We start from the raw sequence: 26,767 nt of genomic DNA on the forward strand, positions 1-26,767 counted from the left end.
TGAGGCCCTGGGTTTGATTCCTCAGCACCACATAAGCAGAAAAAGCTGGAAGTGGCACTGTGGCTCAAGTGGTACAGCGCTAGCCTTGAGCTGAAGAGCTGAGGGACAGTGCCCAGGCCCAGGGTTCAGGCCCCATGACCAACTCCCTCCCCCTCCCCCCGCCCTCCCCCAAGAAAAGGAGATCTAGATTTTTTTCATGGAAAAAAAATGTTATGAAAAAGTTGTTTTTTTGGGGGGGGGTTGGGGGGTGGGAATGTGGCTTACCCCTAGCAAAAAGCCCTGGATCGATTCTTTAGTACCACATAAACAGAAAAAGGCAGAAGTGGTGCTGTGGCTCAAGTAATAGAGCGCTGGCCTTAAGCAAAAGAAGCTCAGGAATAGTGCCCAGGCCCTGAGTTCAAGCCCCAGGAACAGCCAAAAAAAGGGAAAAGTGTTTTTTGTTTGTTTGTTTTTTGCTTCTTTTTTAAGTTGGTTATTTTCCTTCCTTCAGAAGGTTATTTCTCTGGATGTAATAAAAGGAATGGAAAGAACATAAGGGAGGTTGGGCTTGAATCTTATATTGCTCATCTTAAATGACATTCATTTACAGAGACAACAGAGCATAGGATTGGAATGTGACCTTTGGAGTCAGACTGCCTGGGTTTATAGCCTGGGTTTAGAGAGTGGTTTTAAGAATTCAGTGAAAATGTTTTTCTAGCTATGTTTATCAATCAAATTTAGGACAGTGCCTGGCACAGAGTAGATGCTGTGTACACATAGCTGCTACTATTGCAGAATTGTTGCCATGATTATTTGGAAAGAGTTTCTAAGGTATTTTACTAGAAATGGATCACTGGAGATCTTATGATAAGTATAGTCTATTTGGGATTTTTTTTTTAAATGAAAATCTCCATCTTAACTCTGATTCTGTTAGTTTATTTAAATCTAGTTTCTTTATGCCTCCTCCCACCTTTTTGTCACTACTGATGTATGAATTCAGCCTTGAGCTTGCTAGGAAGGTGCTCTACCACTTGAGCTGTGCTCCCACCAAATGTAAGGTTTTCTCTTCTGGTTGTTTATGTAATAATCTCTGTTCTTAATAGAGTTTAAGCTTACAGTATTTTTTTTAAAATAGCAAGTGTCACTTAAAAATAAACACTTTTAATTTCCAGGGTACTACTTGTGTTTTGTTTCTTTTCTAAAACTGTTTTTCATTAGTCTGAGAGTAGAGTTTTTTGTTGCTGTTGTTTTGTTTTGTTTTTGCCAGTCCTAGGACTTGAACTCTGGGCCTGAGTGCTGTCCCTGAGCCTCTTGATGCTCAAGGGTACCACTCTACTTGAGCCACAGTCCCACTTCCAGCTTTTTCTGATTAGTTTATTAGAGGTAAGAGTCCTACAGACTTTCCTGCCTGGGCTGGCTCCTAACCACAATCCTCAGATCTCAGTCTCTTGAGCAGTTAGGATTTAGGATTACAGGAGTGAGCCACTGGCGCCTGGTGATTTTTTTTTTTTTTTTAAACCACAGCATCGATGGTTTTAGTTACTATTTCCTCTGAAAATACTGTTAATTTTAGTCTGACTTCAAACAGAATGTGAATGTTTGCAGAATGGTTGCTAGACTGTTCTGTTTTATGTTTATGTTCCTTATTTTGGGGTCAAGTTGGCAATTAGACCTAGGTTGTATCATCAAAATTGAAGACATGATGTTAGACAAAATGTAAATTACCATTGATGGTAATATTACAGAAATCTTTATATGTAGCCTCCTATTTTCTAAAATTCATACCACCTAAGGAGGTTACCACATTACAGACTAAAAGAGGCTCTGACTGCTGTGTTATTTGTATAATTACCCCTCTGGGTTAGAGGCTCTGGGTGGGACGGTGCTGCCCTGCTACAGAATTGGTCTTGACTGGTGGCAGTGCACCTGTGGATCAGGGGACCACCACTGAATGTCTCTTTTAAGATGCTGCTTAATCCAGTGAAATATCGATCCAACTTTAGGGTTTTTTTTTGTCTTTTCGGGGAGGGGGTTGTTGTTGTTTGTTTTTTACCACTAATTCAAATTATGCTGAAAAAGAACAAGACTGTTGAATCTCAGAACTTGAAAACTATACTGGAATTTGGGGATCTTGTTCCACTTGTATTCTGATGTGAATGAGTGGTACTTTGAAACAGCAGAAATCTAGCCTGAGTAGATTGGTGCTGTAGAGTAGACTTTTCTAATAGTAAGGGTTCAACATTGGAAGGGGTCACACCACAGTTTACTGAATCTTTTCAAAATGAACACTGCTATGAACTACATTAGTCCTTTCAAAATTTGATTGTGGTTATTTTCTTTATAAGTTCTAGATGAACATGGAAAGAATGTTACCATCTGTGTGCCTGACTTTGGTCAAGACCTGTATAGAGATGAAAACTTGGTGACTGGGCTAGGTACTTTCCTGCTGATTGCATGTATCTTATATTCTTGGTAAGTCTTCAGCGCTTCTTGAAGCCAATTTACAGAGGGAAATTAGAGGGAAAGAATTTAAGTAAAATTAGAGGGAAAGAATTTAAGTAAGTTTCAACTGCCATAAGGCAGCCAAACAAGGAAGGAGAAAAATAAACAGAAGTAACAGGCTGGTACTACTGCATGAACTCTATGTATCCGCGCTCCATTTACCTTACTTGAATGTTGATTGGGCAAATAAAATAAAAACATACTACATTGGAGCACTGTTGCCTAATGACCTTAAAAAACAGTTGATTATTAGTGGCTGCAGCATTCTTGAAGAGCAAGGAAACACAAAGTGAGGAAGAGATAGTATGTGCCAAAGTATTCTGGCAACTTCCTCACCCAAAATAAATAGCATTTGTTCTGTTGATGGTGGGAAGAGGATAGAGTGCTGCACAAAAAGTTATTCTGGCACAGTCCAAGAAAGGAAATGTCCCACCTTTTCTGTGCTGAACCCCACAGTGCCGGCAAATGGGTGAGGCAGGTCTTCTCAGTGAGATATATACCAGTAAACTGTGTTTTCAGATGCGTATGGTGGGGGCTACTGTACTTTTGAAACATTTCAGTGATTACTGGAGAGAGAAAAGGCAAGGATCAAAACGGTTAGCTACTTATTCTGGTAGGTGTTTCACTGGTAATCAAGCCTCCTTTTGACAGTAACCTTTTCACTGATAGATTTTTTTTTCCCCTTAGTGTGTTTTGTATTGTGGTTGTTACAGTATGTAAGAAATTCAAGTTGTCCTGGGCATATTATAATCTTTCTTTTGCTGAAACCAAACAATCCTGAGGGTGACAGCTTATATAAATAGTGTCTTTTCAAGCACATTGACACTTTCCTCTTAGACTCCACAGCGAGGCCAGTAAGAACAGAGACCTTTATGGAGTTATTGCTCAGTTTTTTTTTTTTAAAGTACTTGTTTGTGTTGCAGTGGTGAAAGCAATGATTGTCTAGCATTGGTCCTCAGTCTGTGATATCATCACCTCATGACAGCTTCGTTGTTGCATCAGCAGAGGCTGTGGTAGCCATTTCTATCCTTGTATTTTATTTTTTAATTTAATTTATTTTATTTTTGAATCAGCATACACTTGTAATATGAGGCAGTCTCATTGTGATATTTTATATATGCACACAGTGTACTTTGAACAGATTCACCCCTTCCACCATATTTCCATTCCTCTTCTCCCTCTCTGCCCTGAAGGTGCAGAGCCCTGGGTTCAATCCCCAGTATTAAGGGAAAAATAATCACCTTTTAGACATGATATGAGAGATGATAAATAAATTGTTGTGGTTTCAGAATTGAGGCATCGTAGTGAAGGGTGGCAAAGGCTAGAATGCCCAAAAGATGTCAATTTTCTAAGCTGACAGCTGCTATTTAAAAAAATCTGTCTACCTGCCAAACAATCAGCATTATTTTTGAATGCTGGTAATTTAGCTGCAAGACTGTATTGGCCCATGGAATAAGGAGTTGTGAGAAAGGCACTCCCCCAAAGTATAGATGCAGAGTAACCAGCCAGTTCTGTGGTGTATTTCTGTAACACTCAGGAACTTATACACTATGGAGAGGATGGGCAGTTGAATTCCCTGCAGGAGTTAGTGAAGTTCCATGTAGAAGCCTGATGATTAATGTTTGCTATCATTACCCACTGGAGCCCCACAAGAAGTCAGCTTCAAGAATGTTATAAACAAACTAGCTTCAAGATCACAGGGAACTGAGTTCAGACATAGTGAGGCACTGATGAAAGGAAATGCTTAGCTCAATGAGGGGCTTTTCAAGTCTTGACTTCCTAGAGTTTATGTTTTTTCTCCCTGGCTTAAGAAAAATGAGAGCTCACCAGTGTTTAGTGCATGGCACAGATGGTCTGGGGGTGGAAGGTAAATGTCACTTTCTGTAAGGTTGTAGAAGGCTCAGCCCCTGAGTGCCTCTCACCTCTCTAGAGGTTTCCTGCCATACCCACACAGCTAAACTGTTTAGGGGCTTGCTATTGGACTCTTCACTGAGAGTATATTTTACTCTGCACTGTCTCACCTGAAAGAACTGTTCAGCCAGAACTTACTTTCTGGTTTTCTGCCCATAACCAACTTTTCATAAGAGCCCCTTCCTGAGAGCCACAGCTCAGGCCTCAGGTAACCGCTCACCTTGGCCTTGGTGACATTCACCTTGTCAGGGTTTCCTGATTGTTCTTTCTGTAGGCCCCTTCCCAAACATTCTAATCCTGCACCCTTGCTGTGACAAGCCCCAGCCTCTACCAATTTTCCTTAACTTTCTCCTTGGTCTCTGGATTTGATTGAATTTGTCACTCTTTTGGCTTCAAGCTCAAGCCATGAACCTGGACAGGATCCTAGAGTTGATCAAGACCACTTGTTTTTGTACATACAATCTATAGTTTCTGTAGCTTTCTACTTCAGTTTCAGAAAACCCTCTCTTGAATCTCTTTTGCTAGAGTATATGAAGAGACATATTGGAGACTTCTCCAAATCTACACACACACACACACACACACACACACACACACACACACACACGCATGCACGCACGCACGCACTCGGCTTCCAGTGATGCCCTTGTTTAAGCAGGACGATAAGCACAAGAGACAGTTGGCTTAAACTAAGAAAACTAACAAATTGAGGAGGGATATTTATTCTTTCGGTATGTTCTGGGCCTGCTATTTCTGTTCAAGAAAAAAGGAAGGCGGTCTGGGTGTTACGGTATATGCCTATAATTCAGGCAAGTTAGTAGGTGGAGGTAAGAGGTTCTCAGCTTTTAGGCCAATCTAGGCAAAGTTAGTGCAAGGCCCTAGCTGCAAAACTAAAATAAAAAGGGTTGGAATTGTGGTTTAGAAGGCAGAGCACTTGCCTAGTAAAGTTGAGTCCTTGAGTTTAATCCCCAGAAGAAAAAGTAAGCAGAATGGGGAAGGGAAAAAGGAAGGAAGGAAAGGGGGAGAGGAGGAGAGAGGGGGGAGGAGAAAAGAAAGAAAGAGAAAAAAGGAAGTATGGTAGATTGTGGCTTTATTTCAGGAATCTTATTACTAACTAACCTGCTAGTGAAATATCTTCACTACTGTCACAAGTGTGAGATGACTTCTCCAGCTCATGCAGGAATCTAGGCTGTAGTGCCATATGAACATGATAGAACTTCATCGTGCAAAATCTGGAAGGTCATGGGATGTGTCCAGGACCTGCCCTGTAAGTTAGTCAAGAAGGGCAGGATCTGTGATCTTCATTAGAAAAGTCTGGATGTGTTCTTTGAGGTTTTTATGACATAGAAGACTTTGACCAGCTCTAGAATTACCTGAAGCTGAAGGGCTGAGGAGCCTCTCTCTGCCCTATAGATGAGGTTTAGTACCACAATGGTTTCTGGAGGAGTGAGAAAGAGGGGAGCATGTTTTGGGGAATGTTTCCAGGTAGTAAGACACTGAGGCTTTGGTGGGTGGAGCCCAGACAGAGTAAGTACTTGGCTGTGGTGCATTAGATATTGTCTGTATGATGTAGCCTCAAGTAAATGCTAGTGATCTGCTGCTCCCCTGCAGAAAGTACTGGCTAGAATTACATATGATTTAGCCCTATAAGAGACCTTTAAGATAACCTGGGAATTGTTTTATAGCTATTTGTGCAGGGTCAGCCAGGTGGATCTTGGTCATAGCCTGCAGGCCAACAATGAGATTTTTTCTTTTTGGCCTAAAAGCTTTCAAACTAGGTGTGACTCACTCCTCATTCCCTCATGCCTGCCTGCCCACCATCCTCATTCCCTCCCCTCCCACCCTCCCTTTTAATGCCTGGCTAGGATTTTCTTGATATGCTACCAAGAAGAGTGTTTTATAGGAAATGCCATGACTGAATAAAGGCGAGGTCACATGCCACTAATGCTGAACTGGATACAATGTTATTAGAATAAAAATAAAACTTTCCCCATTTTAATGTATTCTTATGGTAGAAATGCAGTGGCAAAAATGCTAGATTCAGCTCAAACCTTTAATTCTAGCTAACTCAGGAAACTGAGATCTGAGGATCTTGTTACACAGCTAGTCTGGGCAGGAAAGTCCATGAGACTCTTATCTCAAATTTACTACACACCCCTCCCTCTTCCCCCACTCCCCCCCAAAAAAAAATAAAATCAGAAGTGGAAATATGGATTAAGTGATAGAATACCAGCCTTTAGCAGAGAAAGCTAAGGGTCAGCATCTAGGCCTTCAGTTCAAGTCCTAGCACTGCCACAACTATGTCTTATTCCAAAAAAAAAAAAAAATATCAAATGGAATATTTATTGTAATGCTTTGAAAGAATATTCATGTTTTTCCATATGAAAATTTCAGATGCTTATCTTATCCTGAAATTAGAAGTTACATCCTCCCCAATGGAAACTTTATACTACAATGAAATATGATTCATTTGCACAAAATATAGGGCCTTCATAAATGCATTCCTTGCACAGCCCATCCTCTCTTGGACCAGGCTCACAGTCAGGAAGGAGGACTGAAGTGAGCCCTGACTAGCATCCATCTGCTCAAAACAGATGTGAAAGTGATGCTTGTTGGATTTCAGGAAGCTGCAAAACAGTGCATGGGTCCCATGAGATCCCTTTGCAAACAAGCCTTTTGTTTTGTTTTGTTTCTGTGCAGCTTATTTATCTCTTCTGTCACTGGGAAAGAAGATGAGGATGGGCAGAGAAGGCCAGGCTACCTTATGAGGCTTATCTGTGGAAATGACTTGACTCCTAATTCTTGCTTGTCCACTAGCAGATTAGCAATAATGCTCATAGCTCTTTTTGTCAAGTAGCTTTGAGACTGCAAGTGAGTCCCCAGCACTCAGATAGGGTCTAGAACACAAAGAGATCTTTATTAAATATTAAATCAGTCTGTAGAGTTAGCTGGAATATTGTTACTTTTTGTTTGTTTAAAATGTCTTCCTGAGGGGCCGGGAATGGGGCTCAGTGGTAGAGAGCTTGCCTCGAGTGCCTGAGGCCCTGGGTTTGTTTCCTCAATACCACATAAACACAGAAAGCCAGAAGTGGTGCTGTGGCTCAAGTGGTAGAGCACAGCCTTGAGCTGAAATGCTGAGGGATAGCGCTTAGGCCCAGAGCTCCATGACCAACAAAAAAGAAAAAAAAATGTCTTCTTGATTTTTATTTTATGGAAAATAATTTTTTAATCCTGCAAGCCAAATTTTATAACATTTTCTTTTTTCTTTTTTGTCTGTTGTGGGTCTTGAACCCTGGGCCTGGGTGCTGTCCCTGAGCTCTTCAGCTCAAGGCTAGCGCTCTACCACTTGAGCCACTTCCAGTTTTGGGGTGCTTAATTGGAGATAAGAGTCTCACAGGCATTCCTGCCTGTGCTGGCTTTGAACTTCGATCCTCAGATCTCAGCCTCCTGAATAGCTAGGATTACAAGCATGAACCACCTGCACCTAGCACCTTTTCTTTTTTATGGTGGGGAAATTGGTGGGAAGAAACTTTCAATACACTGCCTGCTACTCTGTTAAGTTTCTAAATGGAAAACTTTGTTCTGCCATCTGTTGACTAACAGAAATGATTAAGACCTTTGCTTTCATGTGGAGTGTTACTATGTAGCCTGAAGTCTTACTGTGTAGCCCAGTGTAGGAGGCTTTAGCTGCCTGCACTGGGATTTCTTTTTTTTTTGGTCAGTGATGGAGCCTGAATTCTGGGCCTGGGCACTGTCCCTTCGCTCTTCAGCTCAAGGCTAGTGCTTGAACCATAGCTCCATTGAGCCATAGCACCATTTATGGCTTTTTCTACTTATGTGGTGCTGAAGAATTGAAGCCAGGGTCTTATGCATGCAAAGCAAGCATTGAGCCACCTTCCCAGCCCCTTCATTATTTTTTAATCCTCTCTGAGAAGGGCCCAAGGGAGGGAAAGATAAAAGTGAAATCAGAAAGTTATCCTGGCTTTTGAGTGGGTTTATACAAAAGCCAATACTGAAAATCAATACAGACGACCAAGACACATCTTTCTCTAATTGCAGACTTCTCTTGGCATAAGATGATTCCACAAAAAAAAGATGCAAGCTATTGAACTGGCCCTCCTCATATTTCAAAATCTGCAGATGCTCCAGTTATATTTATTTAGATTCTATATACTTTAAATTATCTCCAGATTATTTATCTACCTGACACAATGTTAGTATTATGTAAATGGCGGCTATACTAGATTGTTTAGGGAAAACAGGACAAGGAAAAAGAATCTGCACCTTTTTGGTAAGGAATCCACCCATACTCTTAGATATTTTTTATCTGAGGTTGGTTAAATCCACAGGTGAGGATAAGGAGGGTAATGTGTTTTCATTGAAAGATGGAGACTAGAGGTGCAGTGAGCCTGTCACTGGACGTGGCCAGCCAGTTTTCTCCTTTGTTCCAGGTGACATAAAGTGTTACTGTGCCCTGCTGACTTTTTGTTTGTTTCTTAGCTTGACATCAACAACAAGATCGAGCTCTGATGCTCTGCAGGGGCGGTATGCAGCTCCTGAACTAGAAGTAAGTTGCTTTCCTTTTCCTGTCCTGCTTCAACACAAAACTCATTTCTCAGAGGAGGCCCTTTTGTGTTTGTTTTTATTTATCAATCTGCACTCCATAATCCTGTTCTTTTGCTCGGGAAAGAATATGTGAATATGTATAGAATATGTATAGAAATAGGTATAGAAAGAATATGTATAGAAAAAGAAATATTGTTCCACATACACATTGTGGTATTAAAATGAATGAACTAATTTTTGACTTTCCTCCAACAATGTTGGCCTCTGTTGGCAGCCTGTTGCCTGTCCGCCATCAAACAGAATTCAGGTAACTTTGTCAGGCTTCACCTTGGTCTTTTCTGTGGCTGAAATAGAATATGGGTAGAGTTTTTGATTTACCCTCCAGATACAAGATGTCTAGGAGGTTTTGTAATAGCAGTTCTGAAGGATAAGAGACATAAAAGGGAAGGCACTGTGTGTGTTCTGTGCAGATGCTGCTGACTGCAGTAGATGCATCAACTCCCTTAACCCTGATCAGTTCCATTAGGCACATATGTCATTGGGTAAAGAATTAAGAACAAGAAGCACATTGGTGAGCCATTTACCTGAATGTCCACAGCTGCTGGGTCGATCTGTTATTTTCTTTGTTGTACAGAAGTCTTCTTCTGTACATATACCATAGTCAGAAGGATGTACTCAGGTGAAGGAAGTTAGAAAAAGAGTCAACCCCAAGAATGGCAAGGTCTGAGGATCCTCCTGATGGCTATCATGTATGGCACTAGCCGGGTGCCAGGCACCGTGTATTCTTAGCCTTACCCAAGTGGTTTCATTTAATCCTCATGGAAGCATATTTAGTTGTTTTAATATTCACTGCACTGAGGAGACAACTGAAAAAGATAAGTGATTTATTCTTGCCACTTCCTTTTGCCAGGGTGTGGCCCAGAGTCTGTTCTTGACCAGCTGTTCAGGGACTCAGTTGCTCTCCTCAGTTGCTGTTGCCCTTGCCTGGCACCCAGCCACTGGCTCTACTCTGATGTCTTTGTCTGATGGAAGAACCCTGGTGTCTGTCCAGATAAAGGACAGTCTTTTTACTCTGCAGCTGGATGTCTGGGGATGGTCTTTCCTGAACCTGACCCAAAGATAGTGGGACATTATGAAGGTTTGTCACTCTGCCAACATCATTTACCAGCTTACTCAGTCCCTTAAAGGATGGGTTTGAATAGGTTGCTGCTTGTATACTGAAGAGAATGGGCTCTAGAAGGCAGGCACTTGTTCTCACCACTGACTACATGGCCACCTGCTGAGGGTGGACTATTATACTTTCAATGTCTCTGTTGTGTACAGAGTTCAAGCTCAAAGAACAGCTAGTCTCTAGGTTAGATTTAAGAGAGGAAATTGTTCTCATTGGGAGGGGAAACCTAGTGTTTCCCTCTAAGCAAGTGGTTTGCTCTCCTGCTCTTACATTTCACAGGATACACATTTAAAAGAGGGAGTTGATATTTTCTTGTGGTAATTCAAGTTTTAAAAGATCTCAGCCCACTTGGGCTCACAGAGTGGTAGGCCACATCACATGACCCAAAATTTGTCAAGGCTGATGCCTCTATTCAATCAAGTTTCCTTGCTGTGCAGGAAGGAAATAAGGGCTTTGCCTTGAACTGTACAAATGGAACAAAGGCCCAAGATCCCACATCCTCAGCCCTGGCTCCATTTTGTTTGTTTGTTTGTTTTTTGGTTTTGTTTTTTTGATAATTCAAATATCTTCTACTATTAAGTAGCAAGAACCCAGACTATCACTCTTTATGTAATGTAGTTGTTTTTTGCAGTTTCATTTCTTTTCATTAAGTTTATTGTTTTGAATAAGCAAAAGATAGGATATAAAACTTAAAAGGCTAGCCGGGCGCTGATGGCTCACAACTGTAATCCTAGCTACTCAGGAGGCTGAGATCTGAGGATCGCGGTTCAAAGCCAGCCCGGGCAGGAGAGACTATGAGATTCCTATCTCCAATAAACCACCAGAAAACCGGAAGTGGCGCTGTGGCTCAAGTGGTAGAGCGCTCACCTTGAGCTGAAGAGCTGAGGGACAGCGCCCAGGCCCAGAGTTCAAGCCCCACGACCGACAAAAAAAAAAAAAAACTTAAAAGGCACTGAAGATGTTTCAGAGGCAAGCAATCCTATCCAGCCATGTCCACAGCCGGTTCAGCAGCCTGACTGTATAGGAAACGTGCAGGCCTTGTGCTTCCAAACTCTGCACTGCTCCCGATCTCCCTGCTGAGACCACATGTCACTCACCATGAGTCATGGACTTAGAGTCTCCATCCTGCATTTGGGTCCCAGCTCTGTCACTGGCTAATTTTGGCACTTCAAGCTTTTAACCAATTAGATCTCAATTTCTTCCGTTGCGAACAGGATAGTAACTCTAGGCTCAAAAATTGAAGAGGTTTTAAGGAAACAGCCTGGTAAGCAGTGCACTAAAAGGAAATGTGAGGAGAGCAGGTCCTTGTGCTCTCCACTGTATGTTTTAGGTTGAATCTTTCAGAAGTAGAAACTGAGGCGAGTGTGCCAGGAAGGATACATATCAGTAGAATGAGGAAGATAGGGACAGAATCAGGTAGAGGATGAACAGAAAGGGCAGTTCAGGCTGAACAAAGCTTCACTAATCCCAGGGGTTGTATCAAGGGATAGTGATCTCTCGAGAGTGTCCAGTCTTGAAGGCTGGGCCTTCTTCATTATTTGGTGGCGGATGCCCAAGAAGGGCTTACTGTAGCTTAGAGCAGCTCTGTAGCTGAACAAGTCTAAAAGAGCCTCCATCTGGAGACTGTGCTCCCGGCAATCACAGTAGCTGGAGTGAGTCCCCATCCCTTTGAAGGGCTCTTGAGTGGCACATCCTCTTGCCATGGTATTCCCTGTCACCAGTACTCAACATACCAGAACAAAAACAGATGCTTAGCCAAACTTTTTAAGGGGACACGAGATATATGGTTTTAGGGCTCCGGTTTTACCATTTTCTATTCCAATAAAAAAGCAAAAGCTTGGGGCTGGGAAGGTAGCTCAGTGGTAGAGTACTTGCATTTCATGCATGAGACCCTGGGTTCAATTCCTCAGTACTACATATGCAGAAAAAAGCTGGAAGTGGCACTGTGGCCCAAGTGTTAGTACTAGCCTTGAGCTGAAGAGCTGAGGGACAGCAGCCAGGCCCAGAGTTCAGGCCCCATGACCGACCAAACAAAAAAAGAAAGAAAGAAAGAAAGAAAACTCTACCTATTAGTGGGGTGACAGGAAACTGCAGGCATCTCACTAAGTTGTCTTTGATCTCACAGGTAGCCCGGTGTTGTTTTTGCTTTGGTTCCGATGGAGAGGGTAAGTGGAGTACTTTCATCCTAGACCTTGCCATGGCTCTGTAGACTGGTCCTTCTCACTGTAGGCAATTGCAATTCAGACACTTAAATAGCTTGACTGGAAGGGGAATTTAAATCTGGCTTATTTTTTATATTCTTTTTACATTCTTCTTTAAGGGGTGGCTGGGTTTGTTGGTTTCTGGCAGAAAAATCACTATTCATATTGAAATTAAATTATACAGTGAAAAAAATCTATATACTTTTAATGGAATGGTCTAGAAAATACCAAGTTGTCCCAATAGCTCATTTTGGGGGCCCTAGCCTTCAACTTTTCTTCTTGGAAGAGATATCGGGGCCTTGAGAACTCTATGGGAACTCCTACCTTCTGTCAACTTCTGATGTGCTTATAGTCTTAAGGGCTTTCTTCTGCTCTCCCAAAATAAATGTTCTTGGTAATTCATCTGGTCTAGGAGTCCCGAGGTGTGTCAGAGCAGTCTTGTGGTCAGGACACAGATAGAGGTTACAAATGTCTACTCAGCAGCCCCTGAACTGCAATGGGTGAGTGTATCATTGTAAAATGGAACGGTGCATGTGTTCACTCATTGCACTTTGCTTCCCTTGGATTCACAGAAACGGAAGAGCAGCAGAATGTGAAAGAAGGACCACGGGTCATTTATGATGAGAAGAAAGGCACTGTCTACAGCTATGCCTATTTCCACTTCGTGTTCTTATTGGCTTCCCTCTATGTAATGATGACTGTTACCAACTGGTTCCAGTAAGTGGCCTATTTGATTATTAAGAATTAAGTTATGTGCTATTTTTTTTGGGTGGGGTGGGTTGGTTAGGATTTTTTTAGTTGCTCTTGTTGCAGTACTGAGGTTTGAACTTAGGACCTTGATTTGCTAGGGATGCTCTACCAACTTGAGCCATCTCCCCATTTTGCTTTAGTTTTTCAAATAGGTTCTCACACATATGCCCAAGGTAATTTGGACCATGATCGTCCCATTTACTTTATACTTCTGTGTAGATGGAATGACAGGCTTTCACCGCCATGCTCAGTTTTTATTACTTGAAATTGAATCTTGTGAACTTGTTTCCTCTGGCTGGCCTCTATAGTTCTTCTACTCTCTGCCCCCAGAATAGCGTGGAATAGCCCATCTTCCTAGAGTCAGCTAAGCTCTTCTGCAGGTCTTACTATATATACAGCCTTCTTAACAAATAATTCAGAGTTCTTACCACTGGATTGACATCCTTTGTACCCTGGATATTGATGGTGCTCATTGCAGCTTTAAAAAAGCAGATAATTGCTGGTAGTATAGTTCAGTGGTAGAGCATATTCTTAGCTGTGAAAATTCAAGATTCAGCCCCTGGGTTGAATCCCAGAACAAAATAAAACACCCAGAAACAAAATAAAACAACCACCCAGGAACAAAATAAAATAAGAAAGAAAAGTTTAACTCTATATGGCAGTCTGAAAAACATAGTAGTAACTGAAGAAAAAAAAATCCCTTTATTTTTTGTGAAAGAGAAACAATGCCTTGTTTCTGCTTCAGATATTGTATATCTCTTTCCCCCTGCCCATTTTTCAAATTTCTAGTAAATCTAACTTTCCTCATCCCTCATCCCTCTGTGGACGTTCACGCTTTTGTATAGATTCTAAGTTTCAGTTATTTCACAATAGCTGGATTAATAATTTAGGATAAATTCTGTTCATTGGATTGCTTTTATTCAGGAGGTGGCTCCTGTGTGCCGCCCAGGGTTTATCATCCAAGAGACAGACTAGGATCCAAAGTGATTGCAGGGTGTCAGTGAGGATGACCTGGAGACACGTCTTCCTGACAGAGGAGAGGATGTGTTTTAGTGCTTTCTCATGATGCTTTGAAAATCCCTAGGCAGTTTTGGCTCATAAGAAGGGATGGAGGAAGCTGTAACTATAAAAGCAGATAGTAAAAAATGTACAGAAATTAGAATTCTCACTTTGCCGGTAAGAATATAAAATTCAGCTGGGTTGGGAAACGGTCTGGCAGTTTCGTAAATAGTTAAACATAGGGTTGCAATATGTCTCAGTAATTTCATTCCTAAGTACATACCCAAGATGCAAACAAAAATATGTCCATACAAAAATTGTATACAAATGCTTAAGGCAGCATAATTTTTTTTTGGGGGGGGTGGGGTGGGGTCGTGGGGCTTGAACTCTGGGCCTGGACACTGTTCCTGAGCTCTTCAGTTCAAGGCTAGCGCTCTACCACTTGAGCCACAGCACCACTTCCAGTTTTCTGATGGTTTATTGGAGATAAGAGTTTCACGGACTTTCCTGCCTGGGTTGGCTTTGAACTGTGATTCTCAGATCTCAGCCTCTGAGTAGCTAGGATTACAGATGTGAGCCACCAGTGCCTGGCTGGCAGCATAATTCTTTTTTTTTTTTTTTGGGTCTGGTTGTGGGGCCTGAACTCTGGGCCTGGGCGCTGTCCCTCAGCTCTTCAGCTCAAGGCTAGCACTCTACCACTTGAGCCACAGTGCCACTTCCGGCTTTTTTCTTATGTGGTGCTGAGGAATCGAACCCAGGGCCTCGAGCATGCAAGGCAAGTGCTCTACCACTGAGCCACCTTCCCAGCCCCTGGCAGCATAATTCTTAACAGCCAAAAATGTTCTTCTGCTGATGAATGGAAAAATATTAGCAATAAAAAGGAATAAAGAAGCTGGGCGCCAGTGGCTCATGCTATAATCCTAGCTACTCAGGAGACTGAGATCTGAGGATCATGGTTCAAAGCCAGCCCGGGCAAGAAAATCTGTGAAACTCTTATCCCCAATAAACCACCAGAAATCGGGAAGTGGCGCTGTAGCTCAAGTGGTAGAGTGCTAGCCTTGAGCTAAAGAGCTGAGGAACAGTGCTCAGGCCCAGAGTTCAAGCCCCACAACCGACCTCCCTACCCCCCACCCCCCCAAAAAAAAAAGAAGGAATAAAGTACAGAGTATGTGTCCCTAACTCAAAAGTCTAAACTGCTCTGAAATCTTGACATGACAGTCAAACAATATTTTGGAACATTTCAGATTTTGGACTTGCTTGGCTCTTAACATCTATGTAAATATTCTAAAGTCAGAAAAACTACTTCTTATCCCAAGCATTTCAGTTAAGAGATACTCTTCCTACAACATGGAAGAGCCTTGGAAACAATTCAGAGTAGAACAAACAATCATAAGAGGCCACATGATTGCAGGCATATGCAATGGCCAAAAAGGCAGATCTACACAGGAAGTAGGTTAATAAATGCAAAGTGATGGGAGGTAGTAGGAATGGCAGGGCAGCTGAGAGTGTTCTAAAATTGATTGTGATGATTGCACAAGTCCATTAATATATTAAAAAGTCATTAAGTTGTATTTTTGAAAAGAGTATGAATTATATCTCCATTGAGTTGCTGAAAAGAAAGGAGAAGGAAGGATATTAGGAGCTGGAGATGGGGAGGCACTTGGTAGCCTTCTGCTCCCACCTTCTGCTCCTGCTCTGACCACAGCCGGGTGTCTTGTTTCCCACAGCTATGAGAGTGCCAGCATTGAGACCTTCTTCAGTGGAAGCTGGTCCATCTTCTGGGTGAAGATGGCCTCCTGCTGGATGTGTGTGCTGTTGTACCTGTGGACGCTGGTGGCTCCCCTCTGCTGTCCTTCTCGGCAGTTCTCTGTGTGACAACATCAGCAGGCCTGTGGATCAGCAGGCTTGTACCCTGAAATTCTGTCCTGTGAACAAGTGTAACTGGGGTTTGAGCGGCAACTGTTGTCTTAGGAAAAGCTGAAATTCTCTGGCTGTCTAACATGGGTCTGAAAAAGGTTTCGGGGTGGGAGGGAAATATCCCTGGATTCACTTTTTTAAACAAGAGATTAATTAATTAGATTAATTTTCTGACATTCAAAATGAAACTTGACCTAAAGGAATTGACATTTTCAAATTTATGGGTAGTATATGTATTCTTATGTCTTCTCCCTACTTACTAGGTAGTAGTTACATTCGTGTTTTCCATAGATGTGTTTTATACCAAAATAGAGCTTAGAACACAACACATTTTCCTAGGGTTAAAAATTACTGTATTGTTTTCATCCTTATTATTAAAAATATGCAGCCTCTGAGAGAATCTAGGCCCCTTGCCCCTTTATTCTCCTCTGCCTCCTGGAGCCTGGTCTCCAGAGGATCCCAGCTCGCAGCTTCCTGGTATTTATAGGGCACAAGAGGAAGCACCTGCCTTCAAATCCACCCCCAGTGCCACTCCTGTGTGTTCCCCTCCCCCACCCCCAGCATTTCCCTTTGAGGTTGTGATGCTGGCAATCACAGCCTTCCCTCTTTGCCTCATTGGTCCCAGAGGTCTCCTCATTCTTTTGGGGTTCAGCATTTTTGTAATAATGTGAAAAGCACAATTTACCATCACCGCTCTTGGGGTTCCTACCATATTATCACTCCATGATCAGAGTTACTGCAATAAGCAAAGCGCTTATCTGTGCTGCTGTCCCCAGTTGTGGAACAGCACTCATATTATCTTTGCCTCAGCAACAGAGGGCTACGTTCTTCCTTGTTTGTGCTATTAATAATACTTTAAGAACCTTAAAAGAAAAGTCATTCCTTGACTGAAGCCTGCTACCGCCCTTTCAGGTATTAAGGTCAGCCTCTCATTTCTCGTCCACTTCAAGTCCTTGGTTGGCATTGTAGGAGCAAAAGAGCTTGCAATATGAGCACACCATTAATGTCCGCATGCTTTCCTTGGAGTAAATGTGTGAAGAGGTGTATCCCGAGGCTGTTCCTCAATCGGACTGGTCAGACATACTGTCAGTCAAGCTGTGGAAGGGACCATGTATACTTAGAAGAAAAGCTGGCTGGTTGAAGGCATTTAATTAAGCCATACATGACATCCACAGACAAGATCGGCATCTTCAGTATTGATGTTTTCAATGCGGCAGGAGATTTTCTCTGTGGAAGTCTATTGGAGATATTTCTATTATTGTTACGTATAGGGTGGAAAGATTCTTCCTGAGCTCAGACATTTTTCCTGTGTTCTTCTGTACACATTGGGCTAAGTGGGGACACACCTAAGCCTAGCTTCGGCGTGCCAAAAATGCTGGAGGGGAAAATTAGTTAAATTCTTGCTTTCTACTCCTTTGACCTCCTTGCCAAGAATACCAAAGAGGAGGGGATGAATATTGGGGAAAATTCCATTGGGCATTTGCCTTATTTGCCAGTGTTTGAGATTCAGTCTTAAAAAGTCATGTATGAGTATATGTGCACATGAGAAAGCTTTGTTTGTCACCTTTATCAAAGTTCTTTTTATAGACCAGGAGTTCAAAGGGATTTGTACTTAACGGTTCAAAGGAATAGCTTCATGCTAACCCTGAGAAGCCCTGGTTAAGCAGCAGGAAGGGAGTTCCTTGAGGTTCAGAAAGTGGAGACTGTATGTGGTCCTTCCCTGGCCTGAGAGGCCTGGGGGGCCGGGGGCAATGATTTGGAGGGATGGCTCTGAGGAGCTGAAGTCAACTTTAGGAAGCAAATGGAGAGCCCAAGGGGTGGTATGAGGAGTAAAACCCTGATTTGTTTTCTGGCATCCAGCTAACATAACTTTAGACCTGGCCCTCATTCTAGGTCAAGGCCCACTGACCAGGCCAGACATTGCTACACTTGCCTTTGTTGGCCACATTTCCTCTGCAGAAAGAAGTTCAGAGAAATACAAACGAGAGGACAGTGCTGGTGGCGCTCATTGTTACCCCTTCCTCAGCCAGCCAGCCCATTCTCCTTTTCCAGCTACGTAAATTCTGGTCTGTAGCATATGTCTCTTCTAATTGTAATCTCTGGCACAAGAGGAAGAGTTACACTTGCTCTCCATCTCACTGGCAAGATTTTTTCTGAGGGCTGAGAGTACGTATGTACATCTGTATGTATGTAAGAAGTTGACTTTACTAACTATAATCATAAGAAACAATTCTCAGGTGTTAAGTCAGCATTCATAAGTTTAAGAAACCTACCTTTTGAGCTTGGTGCCACTGGCCTCATGCCTGTCAGCCTAGCTACTAGGAGGCTGAGATCTGAGGATCTTGCCCAGCCAGGGCAGGAAAGTCTGTGAGATTCCCTATCTCTAATTAACCACCAGAAAATTGGAAGTGGTGCTGTGGCTCAAGTGGTAGAGCACTCACCTTGAGCTGAAGCACTCAGGCCCAGAATTCAAGCCCTACAACCAACAAAAAAAAAAAGAAATGAGTGCAAGAAAGGAAAGGAGGAAGGGAGGGAGGAAGAGAAACCTACCTTTTGTGCTGTTACAACTTAAACTGGAAAATGTGTGCCCGTTGCTTCGTGTTTTGATGACAATAGTATTTGATTAACCCATGAATACTCTTTTTTTCTTTCTTTTTTAAAATAACACACCTTTGCTTTCTACAAGTCTTCGTAGCTAATTGTGAAAGTGCATTCCCCAAAGCTGCTGGGTCAGATTCCCTTAGTCATGGAAGCTGAAGTTTTTAAAAGAACAAAAGGTGTGTTTCTTTTGTGCTCTGCATTTGTGGGAAATAAGTGCTGCACTCATTTTCATGAGTAAAACACTTAAGCTTAGGGAGGGGGGAATCCTACAGGGGTGTAGTTATGCTTAGAGACATTACCCAACTCAAAACTTGATAGTATTTTCTATCATAATCCATCAAAGAAACTTACCACACCCTTACTGGGTCAAGCTTTTGTAATAATAGATGGTTAGTTTTGGTTTTAACCTCACAGTTTCTTGGGAAATCCTCTTGAGGATTTGTTTTGCCAGAAGTGTTTGGAGCTTTTAATAGAGTACGTAGATTTGACAAGGAGAGGTCGAGGTGGGTATTGAGTCTTGGGGAGTTCTCTTCCCTGCAGAGGGGTCCCCACTTACGGAATTGCGTACTTTTACTTCCTCTGAGGCCTTTGTGACAAGTGACCTCAGTGTAGTGTTCATTCCCTGCCTCCTCGTCCTGTTACCCTCTGCCTTTTAAAAGTGATATATGTATTTAATGTTTGGCCAGACGGTTTACCACCACCATTGGTGCTTCACGTTACCCTGAAAAGGGAATTCCTGAGCCTATATTTAAATGTCCTGGGCCCTTTTCCTTCATTTATTGCCTTTCTAAATAGTATCTCATTCTGATGTCTCCTCTTGGCAATGAAAGAGGATTTTGTCTATAATCAAGAATGGTCTCATAAGCTAGGCACCGGTGGCTCATGCCTGTAATTCTAGCTACTCAGAAGGCTGAGATCTGAGGATTTCGGTTCAAAGCCAGCCCAGGCAGGGAAGTCCGTGAAATTCCGTTCTCCAATAAGCCACCAGGAAAAACTGGACGTGGTGCTGTGGCTCAAGAGGTAGAGCACTCACCTTGGGCTAAAGAGCTCAGGGATAGCGTGCCCAGGCCCAGAGTTCAAGCCCCAGTCAAGAAGGGTTTCACCTTGAACTGAGACCCTGAACGTCTTCCATCAGGGCCAATGCATTTGCCTTTGGCTTGTGGAGTTCTCTGGGGGATTTCTGTGTAACTTGCTAGTTTAGTGAGTATTTTATTCAGCGGATAGGAGCTGCTTAATTGTGGACCTATGACTTCATAGGAAGTAGAGTTGCTCACAGACCTTAGATCTGTCCCTCTCCTCCTCCCCTCTCCCCCTTTTGTCTTCATTCACAGAAACCTTCATTTTGAAATATTTGACTTTTACCAAAGACGTAGTTTGGGTTTTTGTTTTAAAGCAAATTTCAGATAAAACTTAATTGAGGAAAAGTAAAATGCGTATATCCAAATCTACTTCCCTAGAAATGAGATCTTGCTTGTGATGGAAAAAGTCTTTCCCACTGCCCTGTGGGATAGAGGGATTCTGGGAAGTTCTCTCAGGTAAAGAAAGATTACAGCAGATACGTAATATATGTCTTGAGAGCTATTTATAAGAAATTTAAGAAGATTGTTTTGTTTTCCTTTAGTAAAGATTTAAGATTTTTTTTTTACTTTGCAAGAAAAACTACCAAAATTTTATAGTCATACTTTGTTAATTTTTTAAAATTTTTTCACAGACAATTAACTATAGCTAAATTTTGTGATTACGTTTTGCTATATTAGAATTTGAAAATGTAATATGTGTGGTAAACCTACTGTTTGAAGTTTATAAAGGTGTCTGATATGGTTAGATTTTGCTAACTGTTATAGTAGTTTTCCTCCTTTAGCCACAGAGCCAGTTATGAATTTGTATTTGATTTTTTAATTGTAGGTTTTCTATAAGCACCTGAACTTGACCCCTTTTCCTAAGTAGAAAACTCAAAGCTTGTTAACTCTGTACTTTAATAAAATGTAAAATTGAAAACCATGATGTTTGTCCCTTCGTGTTATAGACACTGCCTTCCAGTTACTGTTTTCTAAAGGTTTTGCCTTCAAATGTTAATCAAGTCTCTTTTAAGTGCTGATTTTTTAAATTGACAAAAATTATAAATAAGTATACATTCTAGAATGACTAAACCAAACTAATGAACATGTTGTCTTTTTATGGGTGGGAAAAACAGTTAAAATCTATCCTCTTGGGACTGGGAAAGTAGCTCAGTGGTAGAGTGCTTGCTTTGCATGCATGAGGCCCTGGGTTCAATTCCTCAGCAACACATAAGCAGAGAAGGCTGGAAGTGGCTCTGTGGCTTAAGCACTAGAGTGCTAGCCTTGAGCTGAAGAGCTGAGGAACAGCGTTCAGGCCCCATGACTTGGGGGGGGAGGGGGAGTCTATCAGCAATTTTAAATGTGTGTTACCCTGGCACAGGTGGCTAATACCTGTAATCCTGTCTACTCGGGAGGTTGAGATCTGAGTATGGTGATTTCAAAGCCAGACTGGGCAACCCGTATCTCCAGTTAACTACCAAAAAACCAAAAGTGGAGTCATGTCAAGTGGAAGAGCACTAGTCTTGAGCAAATAAAATTCAAGGACAGTTCAAGTCTTAGGACCAGGACACTCCCCCCCCACACACACACATACACTCATACTTATTACTATTCTTACCATATTGTACTGTAGCTCTGTTGAACTTCTCCTAACTGAATGTTTGTGTTCTTTTATTTGTATCAGCCAAATCTTGGAGGCCCTGATAGCCACAAGTGTACTCTTGCTTGCTTCTTTCCTTCCTTCTTCCCTTCCTCCCGGATTGAACTTAGGGCTTCATGCAAGCTAGGCAAGCTCAGTATCACTGAGTCATAACCCTCACTCTGACTTTTAAGATTCCATTTATAAGTGAGATTACATAGTATTTGTCTACCTATGTTTGCTTGGTTATTTTATTTACTTAATGCCCTCCAGGGGCATAGTAGAGTGACATGGTCATCTTGTAAAAACTTGAGATAAAAGATTTTAGCGGCTTTCTAGGGAAACATAATTTACTCTCTGAATAGCTTCCTACCTCATTCAAAGGAGTAATCAGACTTTTTACAGGAACTAGCCAAACCCTCCATGTTCTAGTGCCTACCTCTGCTTCAGAGACCTCTGATGAAGCTTTTATCATCCTCCCCCTTGCATGCTCTGTGCCAGCATTAGTTCAAGTTCATGAAGTGTGTGCCTGCTTGTAATCTTCCAGTTATTCTTTGCTTATTGAAGTGCTTCTCTCTTGGATTGCCGTGGGCTTCTCTCTCTCCATCCTCACCACTCTAGGATTTCCAACTCTCCCAGGATCCCTGCTTTATTCCGGTAATGTTCACCATCCAACCTGTTGTTCCCGTTGTTATCATTCATTCATTCGTTCGTTTACTTTGTCTTTCCTCACTGCAGAACACAAGCTCCCTGAGGGCAGGCCCTTCCCAGCCTTCTGACCTGGTCTTTCTCGTAAAGATTAACTGTGGGTTAAATAGAATTGGAGTCCTTGAAAATGGCTTTGTGTCTCCTTTCTATCTCCTTTCTGTGTCCTATAAAGTTGTGGCACCAAAGATTTCGTATCCTAAAGTTTTAGAGTTCCATCCTTATTTCCTTATTCTTTACAGTCCTCTGCACTCATAATGTTGTTAGGCAGATTGTGGTTTGTCCACTTATCCTACCACCTGCGAGTTCTATATGCCACAATTCCCTGACTGCCTGCTTTCCTACTGACTCCTATCCATGTCAGAGATATCAGAGGTGCCCAACAACTAGGAAGTGACTAAGTAAATGAACAAATAAATGGGTGAGCAAAAGGACTGGGGAATGTTGGTAATGAAAGACAAAGCTGAAGAGGTTTGGTGCCCTGTGATGGGCTGGTGCTGATTGAATTGTCTAAGCTATTCATCTGGCAGTGCATATGGAATGGGGTGATAGTATGTAATGGAGGGCATGTTTTAGACATGTAAACTTAGGTGCTGGGAAGCAGGAATTTGAGTGTCTGAACTTTAAGCATATCAAGATTTGAGGCTATAGCACAATAGAAAGGCACATGCTTACCATACTCATATTCATTGGCCAGGGAAATATAAGCAATGTTAGCATGTGTTAATAATGTCTTTAAATGGGGCTGGGAAGGTGGCCCAGTGGTAGTGTGCTTGCCTTGCATGCATGAGGCCCTGGGTTCCATTCCTCAGCACCACATGAGCAGAAAAAGCCAAAAGTGGGGTTGTGGCTCAAGTGGTAGAGCACTAGCCTTGAGCTGAAGAGCTGAGGGACAGCGCCCAGGCCCAGAGTTCAGGCCCATCACTGACCAAAAAAAACCCAAAACAAAAACTCTACTAGAAAAACACAATTAATATGAAAGTAATGTTTACCTTACTAGATATCAAGATTTGTTTCACCAAATTATCAAGTAATGTTGAAGTAATGATCAAGTTCACCAACTTATCAAGTAATGTTCTAAATGTTAAAGATGACTTTGAGGAAATTGGCATTTTCCTATGTTGTGGTTCAAATTGCCTAGGACATTTAGCAATATATATCAGATCTCGTAAAAATAGCATACCAAGTTGGGCATTGTTTTCCTACCTACTCTGAAGATCTGTTTGAAGCCAGCACTGATTGAAAAGTCTGTGAGATTCTTATCTCCATTTAACCACCCCCAAGAGCCAAAGTGGATCTGTGACTTGTAGAGTGTTAGTCTTGAACAAAAAAAGCTCAAGGAGAGTGCTCAGTCCCAGCCCAGAGTTCAAGTGCCAAAACTGGCATGTGCACAGGTGCACACCCACACATAGTAGCATACCAGCCAGGCAGGATGATATACACTTATATAACCTCAGCACTCAGGAGGCTGAGGTAGAATAATTTGAGGCCAGCCTGGGATAGATAGTTGAAAACCTATACAGCACACCTTTCTCTGAGAAATTAATATTAGATAACTACAACTATTGTAAGAGTATCCCACAGTGTTTATAAAAGAAAATAATTAAATTACATTCTATCTTAGCTGGGCAATTCAGTCTCTCCCTGGAAATTTGGACTTGGAACTCAGGGGATATGGATTTAGGCTGGCTGCTGCCTTGAATTGTGAAATTAAGAAACTTAACAGATGTTAGTGATGTGTTAGGCATAAAGGACATAGAAGCCAATCTGCAGGAAGATAGCAGATTAAAATACATATGCAGAAGAACAGTTGTGAAAGAGGAAGGGAAAGAATTAAAGGACTTTCTACATGGATCTATAATGTCTTCTCATAGTCCATTCTGGATGTCCAGTCATATAAACTAGTAATTATAGATGCCGGTAGTTGAGCACTTAACGTGTACCTGATGTAATTCTCAAATAATCTATGGATGCTACTTTTCAAATCCCATTTTACACAGGAGGATCAGGAGGCTAAAAGGCAAACTTTGCCTAAAAGCCTTGCCAGGTACATTTGCTTAGCTGTAGAACCTTTATCTCCCCAGTCCCTTTTTCCATCTCTTCCTCCTCTTTCTACTCCCACTCAGACTTTCCCCCAGGCAAGTCTTTCCTTCTCTATGTTTTTCTTCCTCTTCCTCTTTCCATTTGTACATCCAACGTCCAGAAGGAATTGTGTTTGACTAACAGATGTGGCGAGTTCTTAAACCCCTAGGATGTTCGTTTAGCAGCTCAGGGAATTCAGGTCAAATATTTCTGGCTTTTATCTCTGTGGGGACTAGGGGCTGCTTTGCAGGTATCTCACCTGAGTTCCAGCTCATGTCTGGGGTAAAGGCTGGACTTGAGGAAAAAAACCTTGCCTGTTTTAAGGCAGGAAATATCAAGATGGGTCTGGAATATCTTGTTATTACCAGGAAATAAAAATACTTTCAAGGACACCGGGCACCAGTGGCTTATACCTACAATCCTAGCTCTTCAGAAGGTTGAAATCTAAGGACTTGGATTTGAAGTCAGACCAGGCAGAAAAGTCTGAGACTTTTATCTCCAATAAACTACTCAAAAAAGCCAGAAGTGGTGCTGTAGCTAAAGTGGTGGAGTGCTAGCCTTGAGCAAAAGGAGGAGCTCAAGGACAGTGCCCGGGCCCAGAGTTCAACCCCTAGGATGGGCAAAAAATAAAAATAAGGTTACAAAACAAGAGAGAGAGAGATGGATTTTGGTGGATTGGTAAGGAAAGGTTGCATTACAAGATACATTCTTTTGTGGTTATTTCGTTGAGGTCATAAAATCCTGACATGCCAACAGAAAAGATTATATTTCTCATTGACAGGAAACTTACTGCATATTGTCGTAGTAAAATTTTTGTGTTTGACTTTTATTTACTTCTAATTTTATGGTCAGTATCAGTCTTACTGATGGACTAGGTTTTTCTGTTGCCATACCAATTCTATTTCACACAGTTGTCAAGATTAAATCAGAGTAGACTTCTTCTCCAGAGCAGCTACCCTGCCTTCTCTAGGAATGAGGTCAGAGGGAGGGATTTCTAGGAAGGGTACTATTTATGCAATAAGTGATAGTGGCTGCTTAGGCCAACCATTCCACCAGTTTCTTATCCTGTATTCACTGAGAATAGACACCAAAGACTTGTGTTGAAGTTGAAGAGAAGCAAAGGCAGATGGTGCCTCTCTTAGAAGCTTGCAGCCTAGCAGGGTAAACATACCATTAGTAATAGGAACCATTTATTGAATACCTTTTACATATTCTCGCAAGCAGTAAGTACTGAGAAATAAGCATTATGGGTCTTTTTCTACAAGCTGAGTTTCAAAGATGTTAAAGTTAACCAACTAGTGTATTATGTGGAGCAGGGTATAAGTTTTGAATCCAGATTAGCTTGATTCTCAAGTCCATGTTATGATGAAGCAATGGTCTGAATATTTGTGTCTCCTCCAAATTCTTACATTGAAATTCTAACTCCCACTGGGGGCCAGTGGCTTATGCCTGTAATCCTAGCTACTCAGAAGCCTAAGATCTGAAGATTGAAGTATTTGTAAGCCAATCTGGGCAGGAAAGTACTTGAGACTCTAATCTTAAATTAATTATCAAAAAGCCTGAAATAGAGTTATGGCGCAAGTGGTAGAGTGTTAGCCTTCAGCAAAAAAAGCTCATGGACTGTACCCAGGCCTGAGTTAAAGCCCCAAGACTAAAACAAAAAGTAAAAGGAAGGAAGAAGGGAAGAAAGAAAAGATCTAGCTCCCAAAGTAATGGTGTGTATGAGCTGCTTTGGTCATGAGGATGGAGTCCTCATGAATGCTATCAGTGTTCTTATGAAAGAGATCCTCAGAGAGATCCCTGATTCTTTGGCAGTGAGTACACAGCAATTTATGAACTATAAAGTAGGCTTTCTCCAGATACTGAATCTGCCAGCGCAATGATCTTTGCTTGTCAGCCTCCAGAATTTGTTAGAAGTAAATTTCTGTCTGTCTGTCTGTCTGTCCGTCTGTCTGTCTGTACATCCATCCATGCATGCCAGTACTGGAGCATGAATTCAGGGCTTCACACTCTTTTTTTTTTTTTAGCTTTTTTGCTAATGCTAATTAGCAAAATTAGCTAATGCTTTATCACTTGAGCCACAGCTCCACTTCCAGCTTTTTACTAGCTAATTAGAGATGAGCATCTCTCAGATTTCTTAGCCAGGGATGGCTTCAAACTTCAGTCCTCACATCTCAGCTTCCTGAACAGCTAGGATTACAGGTATAAACAATCAGTGCTCAGCTAATTCCTATTACTTATAAGTCTCTAGTATTTTATTATGTATACCTGATCAGACTAAGACAAGTGTTTTCCCCCAACCCAGAATACATCCTGACACATTCTGGATATGAAGCATCCTCTGAAAGTTCATGTGTTAAGAGCTTGCTCCCCAGCTAGTGCTGCTATTTTGAGAGATTCTGAAAATTTTAGGTAGTGGGATCTAGCTGGAAAAAAAAATAGGTCACTGGGGGTGGGCTTTGGGTTGTATCATATTCTTGGCGCTTTCCTGTATCTCTACTTTCTGTCCAGCATGAAGTAAACAGCCTCTGCTACATGCTTCTACTGCCAGGTTTTGTATCACTTCAGACCCCTAAACATGGAGCTGAGTGAAAACCATGAGCCAAAATAAATCCTTCCTCTCCTAAGTTGTCATTTCAGGCATTCTGTCACAGCAATGAGAAAGCAAGTTAATTACATGTCCATA

At 41.9% G+C, this 26,767-nt stretch overlaps 1 protein-coding gene across 1 annotated transcript in view; it reads left to right on the top strand.

Moving 5' to 3' along the window:
- The window catches only part of Serinc5 (serine incorporator 5), a 32,396-nt gene extending 14,047 nt beyond the window's left edge, over window positions 1–18,349 (top strand). The window contains exons 7-11 of the mRNA XM_013015815.1: window positions 2,325–2,451; window positions 8,893–8,959; window positions 12,255–12,294; window positions 12,903–13,047; window positions 15,807–18,349. Coding sequence (XP_012871269.1) covers window positions 2,325–2,451; window positions 8,893–8,959; window positions 12,255–12,294; window positions 12,903–13,047; window positions 15,807–15,954 — 527 coding nt within the window. The 3' untranslated portion in view covers window positions 15,955–18,349. The remainder of the gene's footprint in view (window positions 1–2,324; window positions 2,452–8,892; window positions 8,960–12,254; window positions 12,295–12,902; window positions 13,048–15,806) is intronic.
- Window positions 18,350–26,767: the final 8,418 nt, after the last annotated feature.

This window comes from Dipodomys ordii, unplaced genomic scaffold (assembly GCF_000151885.1).
Source record: "Dipodomys ordii isolate 6190 unplaced genomic scaffold, Dord_2.0 Scaffold28, whole genome shotgun sequence".
Taxonomy (NCBI): Eukaryota; Metazoa; Chordata; class Mammalia; order Rodentia; family Heteromyidae; genus Dipodomys; species Dipodomys ordii.